The 20,476-nt window shown below is 39.0% G+C and overlaps 7 protein-coding genes, 4 non-coding genes and 1 pseudogene across 14 annotated transcripts; 8 read left to right on the top strand and 4 right to left on the bottom strand.

Annotated features, from left to right (window-relative positions):
• Window positions 1-45: 45 nt before the first annotated feature.
• Window positions 46-1,147, top strand: clec-127 (C-type lectin domain-containing protein; the record flags this gene model as incomplete). Its single annotated transcript, NM_062179.2, has 4 exons — window positions 46-129; window positions 183-590; window positions 636-744; window positions 792-1,147. 4 exons carry the CDS (start codon window positions 46-48, stop codon window positions 1,145-1,147), a joined length of 957 nt encoding a protein of 318 aa, NP_494580.2.
• A 280-nt stretch (window positions 1,148-1,427) lies between these two features.
• W10G11.t1 lies at window positions 1,428-1,500 on the top strand. Its single transcript has one exon. It is a non-coding gene; the product is annotated as a tRNA-Lys (tRNA).
• Window positions 1,501-1,582: 82 nt separating this feature from the next.
• On the top strand, window positions 1,583-1,654 carry W10G11.t2. The gene has a single exon. It is a non-coding gene; the product is annotated as a tRNA-Thr (tRNA).
• Window positions 1,655-1,684: 30 nt separating this feature from the next.
• On the bottom strand, window positions 1,685-11,792 carry lgc-45 (Ligand-Gated ion Channel; the record flags this gene model as incomplete). 3 transcript variants are annotated; one of them, NM_001348629.3, is made up of 16 exons in its annotated part: window positions 11,483-11,788; window positions 5,446-5,666; window positions 5,226-5,387; window positions 5,060-5,182; window positions 4,686-4,886; window positions 4,320-4,603; window positions 4,009-4,270; window positions 3,831-3,958; window positions 3,621-3,784; window positions 3,431-3,569; window positions 3,234-3,381; window positions 2,970-3,190; window positions 2,770-2,852; window positions 2,458-2,702; window positions 2,270-2,395; window positions 1,685-2,223 (listed from the first exon to the last, which is right to left on the bottom strand). In NM_001348629.3, the coding sequence occupies exons 1-16, from the start codon at window positions 11,772-11,774 to the stop codon at window positions 1,918-1,920; spliced, it is 3,105 nt and encodes a 1,034-aa protein (NP_001335537.1). In that variant the 5' UTR covers window positions 11,775-11,788. The 3 variants fall into 3 exon arrangements, with proteins under 3 accessions (NP_001335537.1, NP_001335538.1, NP_001380206.1); NM_001348628.3 differs by having other exon boundaries at window positions 1,691-2,223; window positions 4,320-4,639; window positions 11,483-11,792; NM_001393045.1 differs by lacking the exon at window positions 11,483-11,788 and adding an exon at window positions 5,744-5,835 and having other exon boundaries at window positions 1,918-2,223; window positions 4,320-4,639.
• W10G11.4 lies at window positions 5,904-6,564 on the top strand (annotated as a pseudogene). The gene is made up of 3 exons: window positions 5,904-6,014; window positions 6,077-6,474; window positions 6,526-6,564. Coding segments are annotated over exons 1-3 (548 nt in total).
• Window positions 6,745-7,515, top strand: W10G11.3 (T20D4.11-like domain-containing protein). The gene is made up of 3 exons (NM_062175.3): window positions 6,745-6,860; window positions 6,926-7,324; window positions 7,376-7,515. The coding sequence occupies exons 1-3, from the start codon at window positions 6,750-6,752 to the stop codon at window positions 7,442-7,444; spliced, it is 579 nt and encodes a 192-aa protein (NP_494576.2). The 5' UTR covers window positions 6,745-6,749; the 3' UTR covers window positions 7,445-7,515.
• On the top strand, window positions 7,603-8,456 carry W10G11.2 (T20D4.11-like domain-containing protein). Its single transcript, NM_062174.5, has 3 exons — window positions 7,603-7,746; window positions 7,870-8,268; window positions 8,333-8,456. Exons 1-3 carry the CDS (start codon window positions 7,642-7,644, stop codon window positions 8,384-8,386), a joined length of 558 nt encoding a protein of 185 aa, NP_494575.2. The 5' UTR covers window positions 7,603-7,641; the 3' UTR covers window positions 8,387-8,456.
• Window positions 8,572-9,612, top strand: W10G11.1 (T20D4.11-like domain-containing protein; the record flags this gene model as incomplete). The annotated part of the gene is made up of 3 exons (NM_062173.6): window positions 8,572-8,673; window positions 9,044-9,451; window positions 9,505-9,612. 3 exons carry the CDS (start codon window positions 8,572-8,574, stop codon window positions 9,556-9,558), a joined length of 564 nt encoding a protein of 187 aa, NP_494574.1. The 3' UTR covers window positions 9,559-9,612.
• A 1,360-nt stretch (window positions 11,793-13,152) lies between the features above and the next one.
• Window positions 13,153-13,230, bottom strand: W10G11.23. The gene has a single exon (NR_050970.1). It is a non-coding gene; the product is annotated as an Unclassified non-coding RNA W10G11.23 (non-coding RNA).
• Window positions 13,231-13,480: 250 nt separating this feature from the next.
• On the top strand, window positions 13,481-13,501 carry 21ur-14923. Its single transcript, NR_050969.1, has one exon.
• A 1,145-nt stretch (window positions 13,502-14,646) lies between these two features.
• dnc-3 (DyNactin Complex component) lies at window positions 14,647-15,484 on the bottom strand. The gene is made up of 5 exons (NM_062172.6): window positions 15,357-15,484; window positions 15,184-15,306; window positions 15,028-15,138; window positions 14,875-14,975; window positions 14,647-14,825 (listed from the first exon to the last, which is right to left on the bottom strand). The coding sequence occupies exons 1-5, from the start codon at window positions 15,426-15,428 to the stop codon at window positions 14,717-14,719; spliced, it is 516 nt and encodes a 171-aa protein (NP_494573.2). The 5' UTR covers window positions 15,429-15,484; the 3' UTR covers window positions 14,647-14,716.
• A 324-nt stretch (window positions 15,485-15,808) lies between these two features.
• W10G11.19 (DUF4105 domain-containing protein) lies at window positions 15,809-18,612 on the bottom strand. The gene is made up of 8 exons (NM_062171.8): window positions 18,502-18,612; window positions 18,330-18,453; window positions 17,774-18,057; window positions 17,541-17,628; window positions 17,354-17,494; window positions 17,076-17,291; window positions 16,128-16,494; window positions 15,809-16,084 (listed from the first exon to the last, which is right to left on the bottom strand). The coding sequence occupies exons 1-8, from the start codon at window positions 18,590-18,592 to the stop codon at window positions 15,869-15,871; spliced, it is 1,527 nt and encodes a 508-aa protein (NP_494572.2). The 5' UTR covers window positions 18,593-18,612; the 3' UTR covers window positions 15,809-15,868.
• Window positions 18,613-20,476: the final 1,864 nt, after the last annotated feature.

Here is a 20,476-nt window from a genome sequence, read left to right as displayed (position 1 = left end):
GGTTTTATTATTGCTCCGCTCATTTCATATTTTGAGGACTGTTTAATGTTGTCTCTAAAATTCTACTTAATATTTACTCTACTCGCTGTCGGAATGTCTGGACAGATAACAACTCTGCTTGCGGACACGGTGAGTTTTCTCCGCATTTCACAGTTTCTGACACTACATTCTAGTTATTTCAGAGCGACGAGGACTGCGAAATTGATGAAGAGCAGACTTGTGCTCAAGCTTGTCAAGCAACGACAACACTTTCTTCTACAACTGCTAGTACCGTAACCCCCACGCCTATTCTGACTACAGTAACCACAACGTCAACAACGACGACCGTAACAACCACTCCTATTCCGACTACAGTAACCTCTACACATATTCCTACGACCGTAACCACGACGTCAATTCCAACTACAGTACCCTCCACACAACTTCCAACTACAGTAACCACAACACCAATCCCAACAACTACGACTCGAAAAACTACAACTACAACACTTCGTCCTACAAAGCCTCGGCCTATGACAAAGCCTCGAGTCAAAGTCTGTCCCTATGGTTGGGCAACTTTCAATCGACCATCAGGAAAATGGTGTATTAAAGTGAGTTCATTTCAAATTCTTATATAACTCCATTTTCATATTCAGGTCTTCATTGGGCACCATGCTGCTCAAGCTGATGCTGAGGAAGCATGCCGATCAATCGGTACAACTCTTACCGGGCTTCAGAACAAGCAAGAAGCCCTTTTTATTCAAAGTAGTCTATACGAAACCTTATCACATTACTCACTCAAATTGTTCCAGAATCACTTCTATCTCTAATTCCACAACAGAGCGGGTCGGTATGGCTTGGACTTCAGAGAACCGCGAGATGCATGGGGCAGCCTCTTACAGCAACGTGTAGCCGAACTACCGCCTTCGAATGGACCGACAACTCGGCAACCGGTACAGATGGTTTTTTATTCCAAACTGGACAGCCTGATAACGGAAGACTGAATCAAAATTGTGCACTTTTTCTTGCTTCAATCGATCCCTTTATTGATGCAAGGGGACGGTATTATGCGGCCACATTTGAAGATGTCAACTGTGTCGCGACCTTTGTTACGGGGAATATGAATCGAAAGACACGTGGATTTGCTTGTGGAATGAGACCTACATAATATTTTATTTTTTTACTTCTGTTAAAATTGATTTTGAAATATATTTAATATTGGCATCTATATACTCTTACTTCTTGTATATTGAAAGGCGATCCCGCAAAATGTCGGCAGCTGTAGATTTTTCGTTGTAAAATATGGAAATTTAACCCATGTACCGCTGAAAAGTTAGCGCAATCAGCCGTTCTTCGTGTTATACCCCCAGTTACCCCTGCTGTCTTTCCTCACCTGCGTCTACTACACAAAAGGTTCATAACTACCCTGTTATCTATGTCACAACGCCGCCCGGTTAGCTCAGTCGGTAGAGCACCAGACTCTTAATCTGGTTGTCGCGGGTTCGAGCCCCGCATTGGGCTTACTTTTTACTACCATCTATATTTTTAGGTGGTGAAATAATTCAAAAAATTTGTGAAATCCTTTTAAAACTGAAGAATCATCGCCTCATTGGCTCAGTGGCAGAGCGTCTGTCTAGTAAACAGAAGGTCGCTGGTTCGATTCCAGCATGAGGCACCGAAATTTTTTTGCAGAAAAAAAAAGAAAAATATATATCATCGAAAAAATACGATCGCACAAATTTCTCATAATTTATTTTTGATCTACCTATTGAACTTGACTCCGCCCCTTCCTTCGACAAGACAGCCACAAAAAAATAACAACGGCAGCAAGATCGGGGGCGGAGTCAAGCTCAACAAGTAGATCAAAAATAAATTATGAAAAATTTGGCCGATCGTATTTTTTTCCAATATTTATTTATTTAAAAAAATAAAGTGAGATCATCGGCGATTCATACAATCATCTTGGCGTCCTTCTGTGAACACGAAATAATACATCAAAAGGAATAAAATGAAGCTTAATGGGTAAAAGACACGGCAGAAATTATCAAGGTATCGTCCAGTTTTATGGTATCGTGTAGCTTTTTGTAGAAGAGCTTCTCGAATTTCTTCAGTGATGTCTGCTGTCTTTCGACCAGCCCATTTTTTGAGCTGATTTGCTCTTTTATCAAAACCAATGACAAAAAGGGTCTGAAGCAGTGTAAAAAAGACGAATCCAGTGATAAAACCGAACCATAAGTCGATTGCCTCAAAAAAAATTGTTGATTGTATGAATAGTTAAAGTAATAGGTACCTTTAAATACGACACACTTGGCAGATGCTCTCGAGCTCCAGCAGATTCGGTCGAAAGCGTCAAAAGTACGGTAATAGCCACTCCAATACGACCTTCCATAAACTCTTCGGGAAGCCATACACCAACCTAGAAAAGTATTTTTATATTTTTTAAATGAAAAAATTCAACAAAATTGCAGATCTACTTACCCACGAGAACATCAGCGCAAGACTCGTCGGGATGTAGGTCTGAGCAATATGGAATCCGACATCTCGTTTCAGACGGAAAACTGCTCGAAGACAAGAAAATGCGCCAGATTTTCGTTCATTCGGGCATGTCGTGGTCTCATAGCGATCAATGTATAGCTCGGGGAGCTTTACGTCCGGATTTTTGTCGATGGCGTCTTTTCGCCGCGTGAACCACTCGAATCGGACAGTTTCGACGGGGTAGGCGACTAAAAACAAAACTCGTGAAATGTCGGTCGCTATGAAAGCCTGACTTTTAAATTCCCAAAAACTTACACGACTTAATGAGCAAATCACACGTCTGCTTGTCATGAGGATACTTGCAGAGGATTAGATTACAAGACGGCTTGATTTTCACTCTGAAATATTTTACTTCTTGGGGTAATGGTCTGGTACGTGGGGGCCGGCCCACTTCTTCCAGGCCTAGGCTAGGTCTGCCCAGGCCTAGTCTGGTATTTACTAAAAAGAAACTTTACCTTGTCTCGTATAAAACTAGCCCATCCGGGAAGATTCTCATCAGAAAATTCAAAAAAGTGACTTCATGAAACTCGGCTTCCTTCGCATTCGCAAAAAACGGATCGGGCCTCCAAATCTTCTCCAGAATATCCTCTTCTTTCACCAATATCGGTTTATCATACGGGTTGACCAGTCGAGCGTCTCGCCACGACATCATCAGGTAGATGTCCATGTCGTAATCCTGAAATGTTATAGGTACACAGAATGCGTGGGTGTTAACAAACCATAGTACTCGTCTGAAAATTACTCATCGACTCGATGTAGATGCCGAATCGCACGACAACTGCGGAACCTTGAAAGACGATCGGCGCCGAGAATGGGTCGTATTGGTTTTTGTTCAACACGGGGAGGATGAAGCTTCCGCCCAGGTTTCTGGAAGAGTAGGAACATCAAAGAGCTCCGTAAAAAACCCCCAACTTACTTCGTAGATCCATTGGTCCTCGAGAGGATCTCGTCAACTTCTGTATCATTCCTAAGCTTATCGGCAAGGCTCGTCAGGTTCACCCCAGCAAGCTCCAGAGCAGTTATATTCACACCAATCGGGCCTTCGATCTCAATTCCTAGAAAAAACGATCTTCAACTTTATCTGATAGTTTAGAGGCCCAACTCACCTTCAAAACTACTACTGTTAAACTCATCGATAGCTTTTGGCACATACTCTGAACAAATCCCCGGGAGGTATAACCCAACGTTCTCAAATCTTTGAAACGCTGTTGCCTCTACCTCCAGGCCGAGTGCCGCTACGGCTTCTGGGGAGGAGATTAGCAGGGTCGGGCTGAAATGGTATTTAGGAACGGAAGTATTAGATTATCAAAACGTACTTGATAAGATCCGAAGCATCAATCTCAATCCAGGCGCGCACATCGGTGGAATTTCCATCCAACAAGTGGCTCCTCTCCTCAATGATTGCTACAGTAGTCTCACCATCCGTGGTCTTGATCACTTGGCGCTGAAATTCAAGATCTTGAAGAAGACTCGCGGATAACCTAGGTAGCCTACCACATTCAACCAGTCCTCATCATTTTCCCCACTATCCTGGTGCACATCAATCACAGTCTCGCTACTCTTCTTCTCGTCCTCTTCATCGGAGCCAGCTGCTCTTTTTCTTCTTCTTCTTCTTCGGATTTTTGTTTTGAGGACAACATGGCGTCTACGTTTCCGGTTGGAAGCTTGGTGGATGCTTGGGAAGGAGCCGTCGAGCTCATCCTCTCCGATCTCATTTCCGTCGAAAACTACCTGGTGACGAACTTTGAAGCGTTTTCTAAAGAAAAACGTCGAAGGTAGAATGATGAGAGTTTCTAGAAACTTACTCCATATCCCTGTAATCCCAAACATCATCGTCATAAACTTCAACTTCGGATATTGATTCAGTAGTGGTAGTGGTTGGCTCCGTTGTAGTAGTGGGCTCTTCTGGTGGGAGCCCTGACGAGAAAACCCTGTTATCATACTCATCGTCGTTGATTTCATAGTCTGCTTGTTGAGCTGTTGTGGGGGTCTCAGGGGTCTCAGTGGAGGGAGCTGGTGGAGTTTGATGATGCTGATGGTGATGGTGGTGGTGATGATGATGTGCAGGATGTGAAGTAGTCAGCTGTTCCTTAGAACTGTCGGTTGAGCTTGGGAGAAGCACTATCTAACATTATCTATCTACTACCTTTAGTCTACCGTCTTTAACTCACTGAATCGTCAGATGTCACCGCTTCGGGCTCTTTGGAAGTTAGCATCGTAGAGTTTTGAATTTCACCATCCTCTGTTGATGTCGTATTACCACCTCCACCACGTCTAAGAGCCGGCTCAAAACCTTCAGTGACGTTTTGGATGAGTATATTGAGTTTTAGAGCCAGCTGGGATAGGGTGCTCTCGTCAGGGTTTAGTTGTTCCTGGAATAGGGTAGGGTATTCAGAGGATCCGAGCAACAGTTTGATCTCGAGAAATTGCGGCAAGTTTACTTGTGTGACGTCACACAACGCCCACTGAGTGACGTCAAACCTTTTTTATTCTGCACAAGTTCTGCCCGCGAAATCAAAAATCACTATAAATCTCCCCAACTCACCTTGAACGGCTCACAGATCGGAGAGAACGAGTCGACCCCGATCAGACTTGCGTCTTCCCGAGTACGATACCATAACGTCCGGCCATGATTACCGCAGATCTCCCGGTAGACTAGGCCAACGGCCTGAAAGCTTAGAATTTATTTTAAACTCCCGAGGAAAACTCACCTTGTAAGCCACCAGAAGCTCTGGATTCAGGCCCAGAGCTTTGAGCCTGTTTTTGGTATTCACTAGCTCTGTTTGCTTCAAATTTTCTTCGGTTTCTTTCAGCTCGTCAATTTCTGAAACTACATCTTCGGTGTCATTCCCCGAACTTGACAGGTTCCGGTCCTAAAAATCAATTTAATTTTACATCTCAACTTCCAATTCAAACTCTAGATCCCATTACCTTATTCTTCTCCAGCTCGGCCGTCAAATTCCAATACTTTTGCCACGTGGCACACTCCTCAAAGTCATCAGTCGATAGATTGTAGTCCATGGCCTTGTAGCTTGTGTCAATCCATAAAACTGTGCGATTGGTGGCTTCATCTAAGGCTTCTGCGTGCTCTTCCTCTACGATCTTGGTGAGATTCTCCAGGTCGAAGACTCCTTCCAACAGCTTTTTCACTACTGAAATAACGTTTCTATTTGGGTTTATTTATTGAATTCAAACGCGCTAAGTGTGATAACATCAATAAATATCTTACTTTTAGTACTTTTATCATCTTAATTTTCAAGTCGAACATTTGTTATCAATACATCGTAATAATTGGCATTCTTTGATCTATCTGTTCCTGGCCGTATCATGTCTATAAAACTAGTTCACTGAAGATTTTCAACAGTCACTTTTTACATCTCCGACCGAATATGGGTCGAAATTTGAAAGTATTTTTTACTATTCTGATATTTGTGGCGGAGACGTGTGAAGCTTTAGATTGTACAAAACCTGAAGGCCCAGAAGCTACAAAATGCTTGGAGGTTGGTTTTTGAAATGGTTTTTTCTGAAAAATTAGGTATGTTAAATATATTTTCTCTCTCAGATTTTCGACGAACTTGGTGAAGCCGCGAACGGGCTTGATATTTCCAACAAGACAAGAACCACAAAAATGCTCGAAAACTGTGAAAAGTTCAGCCGTTGCCGCCACACACTCGGTTGTCGAACCGACGGCCTTTTCGTCGGCGTTGCCAACGCAGCTCTTATGTTCTGCGAGTATGTTGCTTTCTTCTCCAAGCCATTTGTACCTTGCCAGATCATTTTGGATGCCAGAGCTTCCGAGTGCACGAAGAACTGGAATCCCTTCCCGATAGGATTCCGGATAAGGTGAAGATGGCGGAAATTCGGAAAGAGTCATGTGATAATATATTCGGGAAAGACAATTGCATAGAAAAGGAAATCAGAGAGACCTGCGGAGCAGAGATGTGGAGGGGGTTCCGAGAGGTGAGTTTAGAGTTTGAAATGTCAAATTGAATTATATCTTTGGTTTTCTAGAACCATCTAGCAATGAAGACATTTATGGGAGGATGCTAGTTTGAAGAGGAAATAACCATACCGAAATAAATACCCTTTGATTTTTTTTTTCTTTAAATGAATAATTTGATATCAAGTTGCCATAGGTTATCAAGTGATAGACAGTCTTCGATCTATCTGTTCCTGGCCATATCATGTCTATAAAACTAGTTGGTCGAAAATTTTTAACAGTCACTTTTCACGTTATGTGTCGTAAATTGACAGTATTTATGGCTATTCTGATATTCGTGACGGCGACGTGTGAAGCTTTAGATTGTACAAATCCTGAAGTCCCAGAAACTACGAAATGTTTGGAGGTTAGTATTTGAAATGGTTTTTTTTTTTGAAAAATTAGATATGTTAAATATATTTTCTCTCTCAGATATTTAAGGAACTTGGTGAAAACATAATCAGACTTGATATTTCCAACAAAACCGGCCCCACAAAAGTGATCGAAATCTGTATAAACTTCAACCGTTGCCGCCAGACACTCGATTGTCAACCCGACAAGGTTTTTGCCATCGTTGTCAACACAGGCCTAATGTTCTGCGAGTACGCTCAGTTCTTCCTCGATACATTCGTCCCTTGCCAGGTCAAGATTGACGCCAAAGCTTCCGAGTGCTCTAAAAACTGGGATCCCTACCCGAGTGAGATTTCGGATAAGGAGAAGATGGCAAAGATTCACAAAGAGGCATGTGATAACCTTTTCGGGAAAGACAATTGCCTAGAAAAGGAAATCACAGAGACATGCGGAGTAGAGATGTGGAAGGGGTTCCGGAAGGTGAGTTTGAAGTTTCAATTGTTAAGTGAAATAATACTTTCGATGTTTTAGAACACTCTAGCAATGAAGACATTTATGGGAACATGCAAGTTTGGAGAGGAAATAACCATACCGAAATAATTAATAGCACCATATTTAAAACGTAAACACTCCTGCCTATTGATTTTTTTTCAAATGAATAATTTTATATCAAGTTGCCATAGGTTATCAAGTGATAGACATTCTTTGATCTATCTGTTCCTGGTCTGGTATATCATGTCTATAAAACTAGTTGCCCGAAGATTTTCAACATTCACTTTTCACGTTTCGAACTAAACATGTGTCGACATTTGGCAGTATTTATTCCTATCCTGATGTTTCTGACGGCGACGTGTGAAGATTCAGATTGTACCAAAGGCCCAGAACCTACAAAATGCTTGGAGGTAAGTTATGTGGTCTTGAATGGAAGATGTTATTCGAAACTGTTATCACTGAGACTTTTGTATGTTAGATTGAAAGAGAAGCTTAGATATCGAACATTGAATTTAAACAATTTTTTCTCACAGGTTTTAAAACAAATTGCTATAAACTCGAAAGAATTCGATATTTCCAACAAGACAAGCGCCAAGACAGTGATTGAAAACTGTGAAAAGTTCAACCATTGCCATCACACTCTCGACTGCCTTACCGAAGAAAAATTTGTCTACGTTGTCAACGTAACTTTCATGTTTTGCGATTACGTTCAGTTTTTTTCCGGACCCTTTGTCCCCTGTCAGACTACGATTGAGGCTAAAGTTTCCGAGTGCAATAAGAACTGGAATCCCTTCCCAAAAGAGACTCCGGATCAGGAGAAAATGGCTGAGGTTCGGAAAACGGCATGTGACAACTTTTTCGGAAAAGATAATTGCATGCAGAAGGAGATCACGGAGATTTGCGGAGCAGAGATGTGGAACGGGTTCCGGAAGGTGAGCTTCATCTTCAGAATTTACAGATAAAAAAATAAATTTGTAGTTATATTATAATTTGCAGATTCTGCTCGCACTCAACACTGCATTGGGAGCATGCAAGTTTCAAGATCATTGAATATTAAATTTGTTATTATTATATCTTACGGAAATGATAAATAGCAACGTATGAATCAGTTGATATCAATTCGTCATAAGTCATCAACTGATAGACAGTCTTTGATCTATCCCTTTCTGACCATATCATGTGTATAAAACTTGTTGACCGAAGTGTTTGACACTTTTTGCTTTGTGAAAGAAAATATGTTTGTAACATTTCTGACTATTCTGATATTTGTGGCGGCGACATCTGAAGCCCTAAATTGTACAAACCCTGGAGGTCCAAAGGCCGTGAAATGCTTGGAGGTAAGATTTTAATTTGTTTTTTAATTTTCACCAAAAAGTAACCTAAATCTTATCAGTTTCCAGATATAGTTGGGCATTCTTAACTTGATTAAATTAAATTCGTAGAAAAGTATGGTAACTTTGACGTGTTCGAAATTATTCGTTGAATGTCGCTTGAGTTGAAAAAACTTCTGTGAAAAATCAGTCACGTTCGATGGGAAGTTTCAGGCTTAGGCTCAGTCTCAGGCTGAAGCTGGGCGGTGGAAAAATTTTTAAAAAATTTTGAAATACATTTCGCGACATTTGGTGACATTACTTGAATAATTCCATAAGATTAGCCTAAAAACAGAAGGAACTAGGTTGCAGCAGTCTTAAAAATACTCAACATTAGTCTTTTCATGTTTTCATCGAACTGGGTGACAACGCAAAAGGCTTCAATATCTCCAACAAAACCAGCACCACAAAAATGATCGAAAACTGTGGAAAGTTCAACCGTTGCCGCCGCACACTCGATTGCCTGATCGAACAAAAATTCGTCTACGCTGTCAACATAACCCTCATGTTCTGCGATACCGTTCAGTTCTTCTCAAAACAGTTTATCCCTTGCCAAATACTACTAGACGCTAGAGCATCAGAGTGCTCTAAAAACTGGAATCCCTACCCGAAAGAGATTCCGGATAAGGTGAAAATGGCAGAGATTCAGAAAGTGGCGTGTGAGAACTTTTTCGGGAAGCATGGGTGCATGCAGAAGGAGATCACGGAGACATGTGGAGCAGAGATGTGGACCGGGTTCAAGAAGGTTAGAGGGTTGAGGAGTGTTAAAATGTAAAATTATATGTTAGTAATTTCCAGAATAATCTAGCACTCAACACAATAATTGGAGCATGTAAGTTGGAAGAGCGATAGTTGATAAATAAATTTTTATGTGTTTTACGTATTCAAATAAATAAATTGGTGAACGTCATCGGGCATCAGAAGGTACTTTGAAAAAATGAAAGTATAGGAAAAAATGCACAGCGGGCCAAATAAGCTCCTAAACTCGCTAAACTAAGTATCTTCAAACTGGCGTATCTCAAAAACTACACGTCTACTAAACAATTGTTTTATTAACAAAATGTTTAGAAATATTTTTTCTTTCTTGCACACTAATTTTTCTTTTAATACACCAACTATTTGTAGAGTTACACAGCGTCAAAGCCATTTTCCCAAAAATCACAAAAAATTTTGAGAACTCTTTTGTTGTACCCTTTATAACTCAACTTCCATTAAATTTCAAAAAATAACTTTTGTTGAATAATAAGTTAAAAATATTTCTCCACATTTTACCAGTTGAAAATTTTTTGATATTCCTATGTTCCACCAAGTTATAGACCGTTTTCTGAAAAAATCCATTTTTGCTCATAAAACTCTTCATATCCAACGTATCGACTTGAAATTTTGAAAAATGTTCACTTTTTTGAGGTCTGTACAATGTCCTACAAAATCTTTCAAAAAACACTGTCCATCTCCAAAATCGTCCTCCGCTCCAAAATAAGAAAAGGGACTTTTGCTTTTCGAAAAATGGACGAAAAAACGAAATTGCGATTTTTGGGTCGAAAAAAATATTTTTAGAAAGCTGAGAACACGCTATTTACGAATTTCATATTCATTTTAGATCATTCCTTTTCTGAAATGACCTAAAAATTAAACAAAAAGAACATAATTTTAATTCTCACGTGTAATTATTTGGTAATTTGCTCAGTGCTTCAATTGTTTTAATGCAAATTTAAAAAAATTACACGTGAGAATTAAAATTATGTTCTTTTTGATTAATTTTTAGGTCATTTCAGAAAAGGAATCTCCTAAAATGAACATAAAATTCGTAAATAGCGTGTTCTCAGATTTCTAAAAATATTTTTTTCGACCAAAAAATCGCATTTTAATTTTTTCGCCCATTTTTCGGAAGGCAAAGGTCCACTTTCGTTTTTGAGAGCGAAGGACGATTTTGGAGATGGACAGGATTTTTTGAAAGATTTTTTAGGACATTGTAGAGACCTCAAAAAAAAGAGCATTTTTCAAAATTTTAAGTTTCTACGTTGGATATGAAGAGTTTTATGAGCAAAAATGGATTTTTTCAGAAAACTGTCTGTAACTTGGCGGAACATGATAATATCAAAAATCTTAAAACTAATAAAATGTGGAGAAATATTTTTTACTCATTATTCAACAACATTTGTTTTTTGAAATTCAATGGAAGTTGGGTTATTACGGGTACAACAAAAGAGTTCTCAAATTTTTTTGTGAATTTTGGAAAAGTGGCTTTGACTTTGTGTAACTCTGCGAAAAGTTGGTGTATTAAAATAAAAATTAATGCAATAGAAAGAACAAATATTTTAAATTATTTTGTTAGTTGAACATTTGTTTCCTAGACGTGTAGTTTTCGAGATATGCCTGTTTGGGGATACTCAGTTTAGCGAGTTTAGGCTGTTATTTGGTCCGCTAAGCGTGTTGAAACTACAAAAAATATCACTTCCAGACGTCATTGAAACCGATATGAACCCATATTTCATCTTCCCTGAGTTTTCTTCTACTACAATCTTCTCCCCAGTCCCCGAGCCTAAAATCAAAAGAAGGAAAATTTTAGATTTCTGCCCCTACAATTTTCACAATAAATTCCATGGTTTTAGGTGTTTCCAGTGAAAATCCTTCATGTATACTGGCATTGTCAAACATCACTTGGAGCACTTCTAAAGCTCTTTCAACGTTCTCGCGAGTTTTAGATTATAGGATGGCTGGTGTTAATCTGACAGCAGAACAACTATCGTTTACCGATATGGTCTCAAAAACTCACAATCTTCAGTGGACTGCGTCGTTGCCTCCTCTTCCACTTCTACCTTCGGAGCTACCGTAGTCGCTACAGTACTCCCACTATCCCCTTTCGACGCGAGCACAATCTTGGGCTTCTCCTCGACTTCCTCCGCAGCTTCCTCGCCAGGAGCCGCTTTGAAATCGAAATGGCGTTCTTCGGCTTTCGAGTCCTCAAATGTTCGGCCAGATTGGCCACGTCGTCTGGAGTCGAGGCAGGTGAAGAGGAGGCAGAGGAGGAGTAGGCATTGAAGGATGAAATGGTTATGACGTGGCATTTTGTGACGGGTGCATCTGGAATTTATTTGGTTGGTTTGGTGGGGATTCAGGGGAAGAGTTGGAGATTTACAGAGATTTGACAACGACTGTCTGATTCCACACTTGGGTACATATATCTCGGGAGCAAAAGGATATACAAAAAAGTTGTCAACTGTAATAATGTTGAGCATAAAATTTGAAACATTTTCACTGTTGACCACTTTTTATTAGCTCCTTTCGTTATTGAGATACAAGCGTTTGAAGTAGGTATGCTACTTTTTTCCTTTTTTATATTTTAAACGCATTTATCTCAAAAACTATTAAAGATATAAAAAATTGGTCAACTAACAAATTGTTAAGCAGAAAATTTTAAACATTCTAACAATTTGAAAATTTTTAATTTCTCTAACCGTTACAGAGATAGGGGCAGTTGAAATAGGGAAGCGCGGGCGAACACCCTACCTCTGCGTCTCCACCTCTCTCTCACTCTATCCAAGAATAAAAACATCTTAAAAGCCTTAATGTTAACAGCTGAAATTGAATTTCATACTTTCTGAGTCAAAATTCCTTCCTAAAAATGAAATTTAATTCCTTATTCCAAATTCCAAAAAACAAAAAAAAGACGCAAGGAATCCAATTCTCCCCCACCGCGAATATTTTTGCTGCTGATTAATTTAATCGAATTAGTGAAAAGACGTAAGGCTAACGGACGGAATGATGTGGAAAGATATGTGATAAGATGAGGAGGAGATGTTATCAGTTGTGTTGGCGATTGAACAAAAAATGGTTTATTTGGATACGTACCGGGTCAATTTGATTTATAGTTTAGTGTCACTATGTGTTAATATCCGGCGAATTTATTGTTGAAAAGCTTTTCTGTGTTTTGATTTTGTCTATTTTTACAAAAAGATTATTATTACTGCCAAAAATTTAGAGACTGTTAGAGTTGGAATCGCAAAAAACTGTGGAGGAGGGGGAGACGCCTACCACTACGGTCTCACAACTTTGAGCGCGTGTATCTCGAGAATGGTTTGAGCTATTATAAAATTTACAATTAACAAAATGTGTAAAATTTTACGATGAACGTTTTGTCAGTTAATAACTTTTTTGTATCTCTAATCATTACCGAGATACACAAGTTTGAAGTAGATCAAAAGGAGAAAAGGGGAGACGGAGAGTATTATATATTGAAAGGCCTGTATCTCAAGAACAGTGTAAGCTATCAAAAAACTTCCAACTAACAAAATGTGTAAAATTGTACGATAAATATTTTGTTAGTTGACAACTTTTTAATACCTTCAATTTTAGCTGAGTTATATACGTTTAAAGTTAGGAGGGGAAGAGGGGACACAGGTAACCAATGTATTTGCCCGGTTATATCACAAGAATGGTTTGAGTTATCAAAAAATTATTAACTGACAAACTGTGCAAAATTTAAAAATAAATATTTTGTTAGTTTTCAACTTTTTTGTATCTCTAACCATTACCGAGATACACAGGTTTTACGTAGATCAAAACGAGAAAAGAGGAGACGGAGAGTATTAGATATTGAAAAGCCTGTATCTCAAGAACGGTGTAAGCTATCAAAAAACTTACAACTATCAAAATGGGCAGAATTTTAAGATAAACATTTTGTTAGTTGAAAGTTTTCCAAAATCTATGCTAGTTTTGAAGATACGAAGGTTTCTGTCTACCAATAAGTAAAAGTCTGACTGATAAAAGCTGATGAAACCGGCTTTTACTCTAAACAAATGGAAAATGAAATGGTAATTCGAAATTCGAAATGAAAACTGAAAACTACGGGGGAAGGGGTGGAACACCAATTTGCCCACCACCACTACCACTTTCTAATATAAGTTCCTATTGAAACAGTCAAGTACATTTAGGCAGGTGAGAGAGACGGAGGGATCAATTTAAACGAGAGACGCAGAGAAAAACAAGATTTTTTTGTATTTTTTTCTAGAGAAACGAAATTAGCAGCGAGATGGAAATTTGGAAAATGAGAGGAGACGACGTAATGATGATAAGAAGATGATAGTGTTGTGAGGGATATGGGGATGGGCGGAAAACATAAATAATGATGCAAGCGCGCCCCACGGAGAATTAGTAGAATTTTGAAAAATCTAGCGGTGTAACCGCGCTCCAGAGAGAATTGGTGGAATTTTTGGCTAAGCTAGTGTTACAAGTACGCTCCACAGAGAATTTTGTAAAAATTTCGAAAAATATAACGATGCAGCCGCGCTCCACAGAGAATTGTCTATAATTTTGAAATTTCACGTGATGTTAGGGTGTCTCATTTTGGCTTGATCTACGTAGATCTACAAAAAATGCGAGAGAAGAGACGCAGGTTTCTCAACTGATTTCGCATGGTTAAGAACGTGCTGATTCCCGAATTTTTTGTAGATCAAACTGTAATGGGACAGCCTGGCACTATATGAAATTTATTGGGATGCAAGTACGCTCCACTGATAATTGATTTCAAAAAAATTTTAAAAATACTGATGCAAGCGCGCTCTACTGGTAATTAGCTGTAATTTTGGATTACAACTGCGCTACATAGAGATTTTGGGAAAATTTTGAAAATTACCTTGCTGCAAGCGCGCTCCATCGAGAATTACTAAAAATTTTGGAAAAAAGTGAGGTGTAAGTGCGCTCCACTGAGAAATATTCAAATTTTCGTAAAATCTAATAATGCAAGCGCGCTCCACGGAGAAAAGTTCAAATTTTTTGAAAAATCTAGTAATTCAAATGGAGAGAAAACTATTTTTCTTGCGAGGAAAAAAATTGGAAAAAAACAAATTTTCCAATTTCCCGAAACAACGTCATCATCTTGCCCACTTCGAAAAGTCGATAATTGCTGCCAATTCGTCTTTCTGTCTAACAAAAAACTTGTAGAATTTCAATTTTTACAGGAAAACAAAGAAAATAAAAATAAATTACAATCCAGCGAAAAAATATTTAATTATTTAGCTTTTGCGTTGATTTTCGTCTGCAGATCCAGCACTTTTTCGGTGATTTTTTGGTTGATCATTGACCGCTCGGCGACAAGTGTCTGGAATTCTCCGTAGGTTCTGAAATTTTGGAAATTTCAGATTTTTAGGCTTTAAAAACTGCAATTACTTGGTCCAGTCCTCCAGGGCCTTCTCGTATTTTTCGATTTCAGCGTCAAGCTCCGGTTGAAGTGCAGCCACTTTTGAGAAGAGCTCCTGGTCGAGGCAGGGCTGAAATTTTTTATTTTTCTTCAATTTTCTCTGAAAAATCGCAAAAAAAGACCTCAAGAGCATCTGAAAATTGTTTAATCCGTTCCGCTCGTTCATTGATCAGCTTTTCCGCGTATTTTACAGACTCTATTTTGTCAGTCAGCGATCCATATGGGCCGGATGTCTGAAAAATCGATTTTTCACAGAAAATTCAGTTTTTCCAACGTACTTCCGTGGCGATTTTGCTCAAATGCTCCAGCTTTTGAATGGGAATCGACATTAGCAGATTCGCCTTACAATCATCTCGTAATTTGGATTGAAGAGCCTCGATTTGAGAGGGAATTGATGTTTTCTGGAAAAAAAATTGGCATTTTTATTGGAAATTGCGCGAAAAAAGCTTACCGTGGTGAGATCATCGATTCCTAGAACTTCTTCAATTTCAGAAATCTTTTTTTCAAGCTCGATCATGTCCATTTTCAGATTTAAAATCAAAAGATCGAAAAAGAAAAATAATAATTGAGAAATTGTGTGCAATGGGACGTGACGGTGTCAATGCGTACTTTGCATTTTATTTGACGCGCAAGTGATTTTCAGTGTGGAAACTAGGATATCGCCTGCAATTCTACATTAAAATTGTCTGTTTTTTATTAAATCTTAGTATGAAAGCTTAAAACTGAAAATTTTCATCGAAATTTCTTGTTATTTCCTTAAAACAGCTAAAAAAAGGATTCTTTTGTCCGCAATCTACCGTGGCGGTGTACCTGCGGAACTGGCATTTAAAATGACGAGCAGGGAAAATTAATTAATTCTTAAATATAAATTTTTAATGCAATTTTAATCTGTAAAACATCAAATTAAAACAAATTAAATTATTTATTTTTACCAAATTACAACAGAGCAATTTTTTAAAATTCCTATAGCTCGTCCCTAGTCCACTCCACGGCCGTGAACCCTTTCTCTAGCTCTTCCACGTCATCATACCGCTCCAACAGATTCAAACGAGCAATTGGGAACTTGAAGTTTTCAATGAGCTCCTGGCAGTGAACTGGCTCCAAATTCCGAACCCATGAAAGAATTCCAGTGAAATTGTCGTTTTCAGCGGGTTTTGTGTGGATGCACCATCCTTTTTCCTGGAAAAAATGAATTTAATTTGAAGTTAAAAAGTGAAAGTACCTGTCGCCGAATGACAATATAGCTCGGGGAATTCACATTAAAAACGCTCATCACATACAGTCCAAACAGGTCGAAACCGGTTACAGCCGAAAAATGAGCAATTCGATCGCCGCTTTGCTGCTCGGCAGCAGATTTTTTGAATCCTTCAGAATTTTTAGAGTCCAGTGGGTCGAAAAATACGACCAGAGGCTTCTGGGTTCCGGTGGCGAAGAGGAAATCGGAGGGACTTGACAATTGATGACAGCCCGGGTGTACACCGTCCTCCAAGTAGTCGACCATTCGATTCCAGTTGAGATCCTTATGAAGTGTGAAGGCTTTTACGAAGGGGTCATAGGGCTTCATCGTGATGAAGGCAGGGTAGATGGACCTGAAAGATCGGGAAATTTGAAATTTGGAAAATTCGAAAATTTCCAGGAAAAAAAAACCAATTTTTCTCGTTAAAATTCAATTTCTTCTGAAAAAAAATACATTTTTAGCCAAAATCCCAGTTTTGGGTCTTGGCACGAACGAATTTGGCTATCGTGTGGGGGTACTGTAGTTGGAAAGTTACGTTCGCGGCAGGACCCAAAAAGTTGCGATTACGACTAAAAACTCGGACTGGCATAATATTTTTTCGATCAAATCCATGCTTTGGGTCTTGGCACGAACAAAACTTCTCAGCTACCACGTGGTGTCAGAGTGTCTCCTTTTTGATCTACGTAGATCTACAAAAAATGCGGGAGAAGAGACGCAGAGTTCTCAATTGATTTCCCATGGTTAAGAACGTGCTGACGTCACTCTTTGCTAGGGGAAAAATTCCTGGATTTTTGTAGATCAAACCGCAATGAGACAGCCTGGCACCACGTGAGCTACCATGTGGGGTACTGTAGTTGGAAATTTTCGTTCGCGGTAGGACCCGGAAAGTTACGGAAAATCAAATTTTGAACAACATTCTCCACCAATTCTTACCATTTCTTGACCTCCTCGGACACCAGCGCTGTCAAATGGAACCGCCCGTGATTTTCCCGCGCAAATTTCGCGTAATTCCTCCAAATCTGCGACTTTTTCGTGTCAATAAACAGAATTGTTACGGTTTCCCGCGCGCGATCAAATCCTGGGACCATTCCACTACGGTAGCTCGGCACCAGCTCCTCGTTGAGCAGTTTTACCTCGGGTTGCTTGGTTCTGGAAGAGAAATTTCATTTGGTGGCCGAGTTTTATCCCCCACGGCCACGTCAAAATCTTACGTCAAAATCCAGTCATAAACCTGATCCTTCTGGAATTTTCCACGGAATCTTGCCTCGAGATGATCGTCAAAATTATCTAGTTTGAACGAAAAAAGCGTCGGATTCTCATCGACTCCGTGAGCCCAACAACCAGAGTTTTCACTGGAATTTTCAGATTTTTCAGCAAATTTTCCAGAGGAAAGCTTACTTTTTACAGTCCACCACATAACCAATCTGTTTGCTACGCTTCAGAGCATCTAGGAAGTGAGAAATAGCCTCCCAGTGTTCGAAGGAATCTGGAATAAGGGGGGAAATGACGGCGTGGCCTAGAAATAAATGAGAACTCGGCCACCATCACAAAAAGCTATGTGATGGCCGCAAAAACATGGTGGCCGAGTTTTTTTTTTCCGCGGCCGCGTTCTTTTTCTTCCAGCTTCTCACCTGCCCTAGTAAACAGCACAAATCGATCGCGATTCCTGGTTTTCAGCTCATTTTCGCCAATTTTCATCCAAAAATCGAATGGAAAAGTCTCCTCCGTCTCGTCTTTTTCGAAAATTTCAAAATTTTTTAACGATTTTTTCAATTCTCCGGCGTCGAAAATCGGTAGGCTATCCAAGGCAAGATTGGTGTAAAGTTTGTCGGCGAATTTTTGGAAGAGTTCTACGAAAAATGTGTCCAACGGGAAGGTGACCGGCTCCTCGATGACGGCAGATTTCCAGCTTTCGCTATAAAAATTGGACGTGGCCGTGAAAAAACTCGGCCATCAATTGTCAAAAGGTTGTGATAATCGAGTATGTTTAAAACTTGCAAAAAGATTTTGAAAGTCGGTTTCAATAACTATATTTAATGACAAAAGTCGGACTTAGAAAAAACTTGGCCACCAATTTATTTTCTCGTCCACGTAGAAAGAAAAGAGAAAAAATCGGTGGCCGAGTTGTTTTCCATTTTTTATTAAAATTTTAACGGTGGCCGAATTTTCTCTTCCACGGCCACCTACCTTGAAATCTGAACCCTATCGATTTTCTCATTATGCTGTTGAAAAACCAAATTGCTCGTCCAAAATCGATTCGAATTCGCCACAAATTTCGTGAACCATTCCACTTTTTCCACGATTTTTTCGTCTGAAATTTTGAATTTTTCAGAGAAAAAAATTATTTTCAAATCCAAACTTTTTTCCCAAAAATGATATGTCACAGTGACATGTTCTGCTGATATTAAAGAGCACAGAAAACTTGAGAATATTAGTGCAAAAAGGCGCATATTGATTGAATGATTAGTGTGAGTCTTATCAATTATCAGTTGGTGGTCAGTGCTCCGTTGTGGAGACACAGAGCGGTAGCTCGACAAGCAATTTCTGGAAAAATTTATTATTTTTTGAGTTTCCTGTGCCTATAGACAGACTCTACTGTGATTTTTGGGTCCCGCCGCGAAATTTGGTTACTGTAGCTTTGACTTCAGCTGTGTAAGATTAACTTGAAGCCTTGAAAACTCTCAAAATTGTATTTATAAAATTTTTTTAATCAGATTTTATTTTTTCAGTTTCTCCATGCTCTCCGCTTTTGCATGGCTTCCATTTTGCCTGCAAAAAGTGTAGGGTCCCGCCACGAAAACTGGTTACTGTAGCACTAACGTCAGCTGTGTAGGAGTTATTTGAAGCCATGAAAAATCTCAAAATTTGAATTTCTGAAAAATTTTCAGCAGATTTCCCGCTTCTCCGTGCTCTCAGCTTTCAAATAACCCCATTTCGCCTGTAAATATTTAGGGTCTCACCACGAAATTAGGTTACTGTAGCACTAACTCCAGCTGTATGAGAGGCATTGGAAGCCATGAAAACTCTCAAAATTTGAATTTCTGAAATTTTTCAAGCAAATTTTCAATTTGTCCGTGCTCTCCGCTTTTAAATAGACTCAATTTTGACTAGATTCCGAAAATTTCAGGGTCCCGCCACGACATCGGGTTACTGTAGCACTAACTCCACTTGTGTGAGAGGCATTGGAAGCCATGAAAACTCTCAAAATTTGAATTTCTGAAACTTTTCAATTAGATTTTCAGTTTATACGTATTCTCCGCTTTCAAATGAACACTATTTTGCCTCCAAAAATTTTTTGGTCCCGCCACAAAATCGGGTTACTGTAGCATTTGTTTCGACTGTGTAGCAGATTTTTAGCACGCTGAAAACTTGTGAAATGTGAATCTCTGACTTTTTTCAAGCTGATTTTAAGTTTATCCATGTTCTCAGCATTTGAATGACCCCCATTTTGCATGCAACAATGTTGGGGTCTCGCAACGAAAACTGGTTACTGTAGCTTTGATTTCACGATTTTGTAGTTTTTTTTTCGCTAAAAAGCACTCTGCCTTGTATTAGGCCGTTCAATAAGTTTTGTCGTTTTTTTCCAGTTTTGATTTTTTCTTGGATATTTTTTTGCGGTTGTATAGAAGACTGTTATTAATGACAAGCCCAACGATATCAGCCATTTCGGTCAACTTCCAGGTTGTTTAAAACTCCGAACTATGACAACGAAACAAAATTTTTTTTTTCGATTTTTTTTATTTCCTCATGAAATCAAAAACTTTGTATGCGTAGATGTATTAGACAGTTAGTTAAATAAAACTGAAAATTTTCAGACTCAGGCATAGCTTATTGGTAGCGCTACATCTGTTGGAAGTGCCGAAAACGCTTGCAAAATTGTCTTTTTTATTTTTGAGCGGTGCTAACTTTGAAATGATGAGAGATATACAAAAGTAATGTATTACAACATTAATGTACATATTATAAGCTACAATTTATCAGTTTGGTGCAACGTTGGATCTCCTCACGTTTCTGAGTTACAGTCGATAGAAGTGCGCTTGGTCCAATTTTCAAAAAATCCTAATTTTTCATGTTTTTGCCAGTAACTCCAAAACCAGGTGTCTGATCAAAAATCTTTAAATCAAAAAATAAGTGCTTTTTCATTATTAACAGGTATTCAGTTGACCGTTTTGTTATATCTCATGTGTGCGCAAAGATATGAATCGTAAAACAAAAGTTGCGGAAATTTCTGAAAAATTTAAAAAAACATCGGGAAAAAATTTCCGAAAAATTTTTTTGAAAGATAACTCCTAATGGTTTTTTGATTATGATAAACTAATTGATAGTCAAAATAT

Source organism: Caenorhabditis elegans, chromosome II (genome assembly GCF_000002985.6).
Source record: "Caenorhabditis elegans chromosome II".
NCBI lineage: Eukaryota > Metazoa > Nematoda > Chromadorea > Rhabditida > Rhabditidae > Caenorhabditis > Caenorhabditis elegans.
This window is presented reverse-complemented; position numbering and strand designations above follow the sequence as displayed.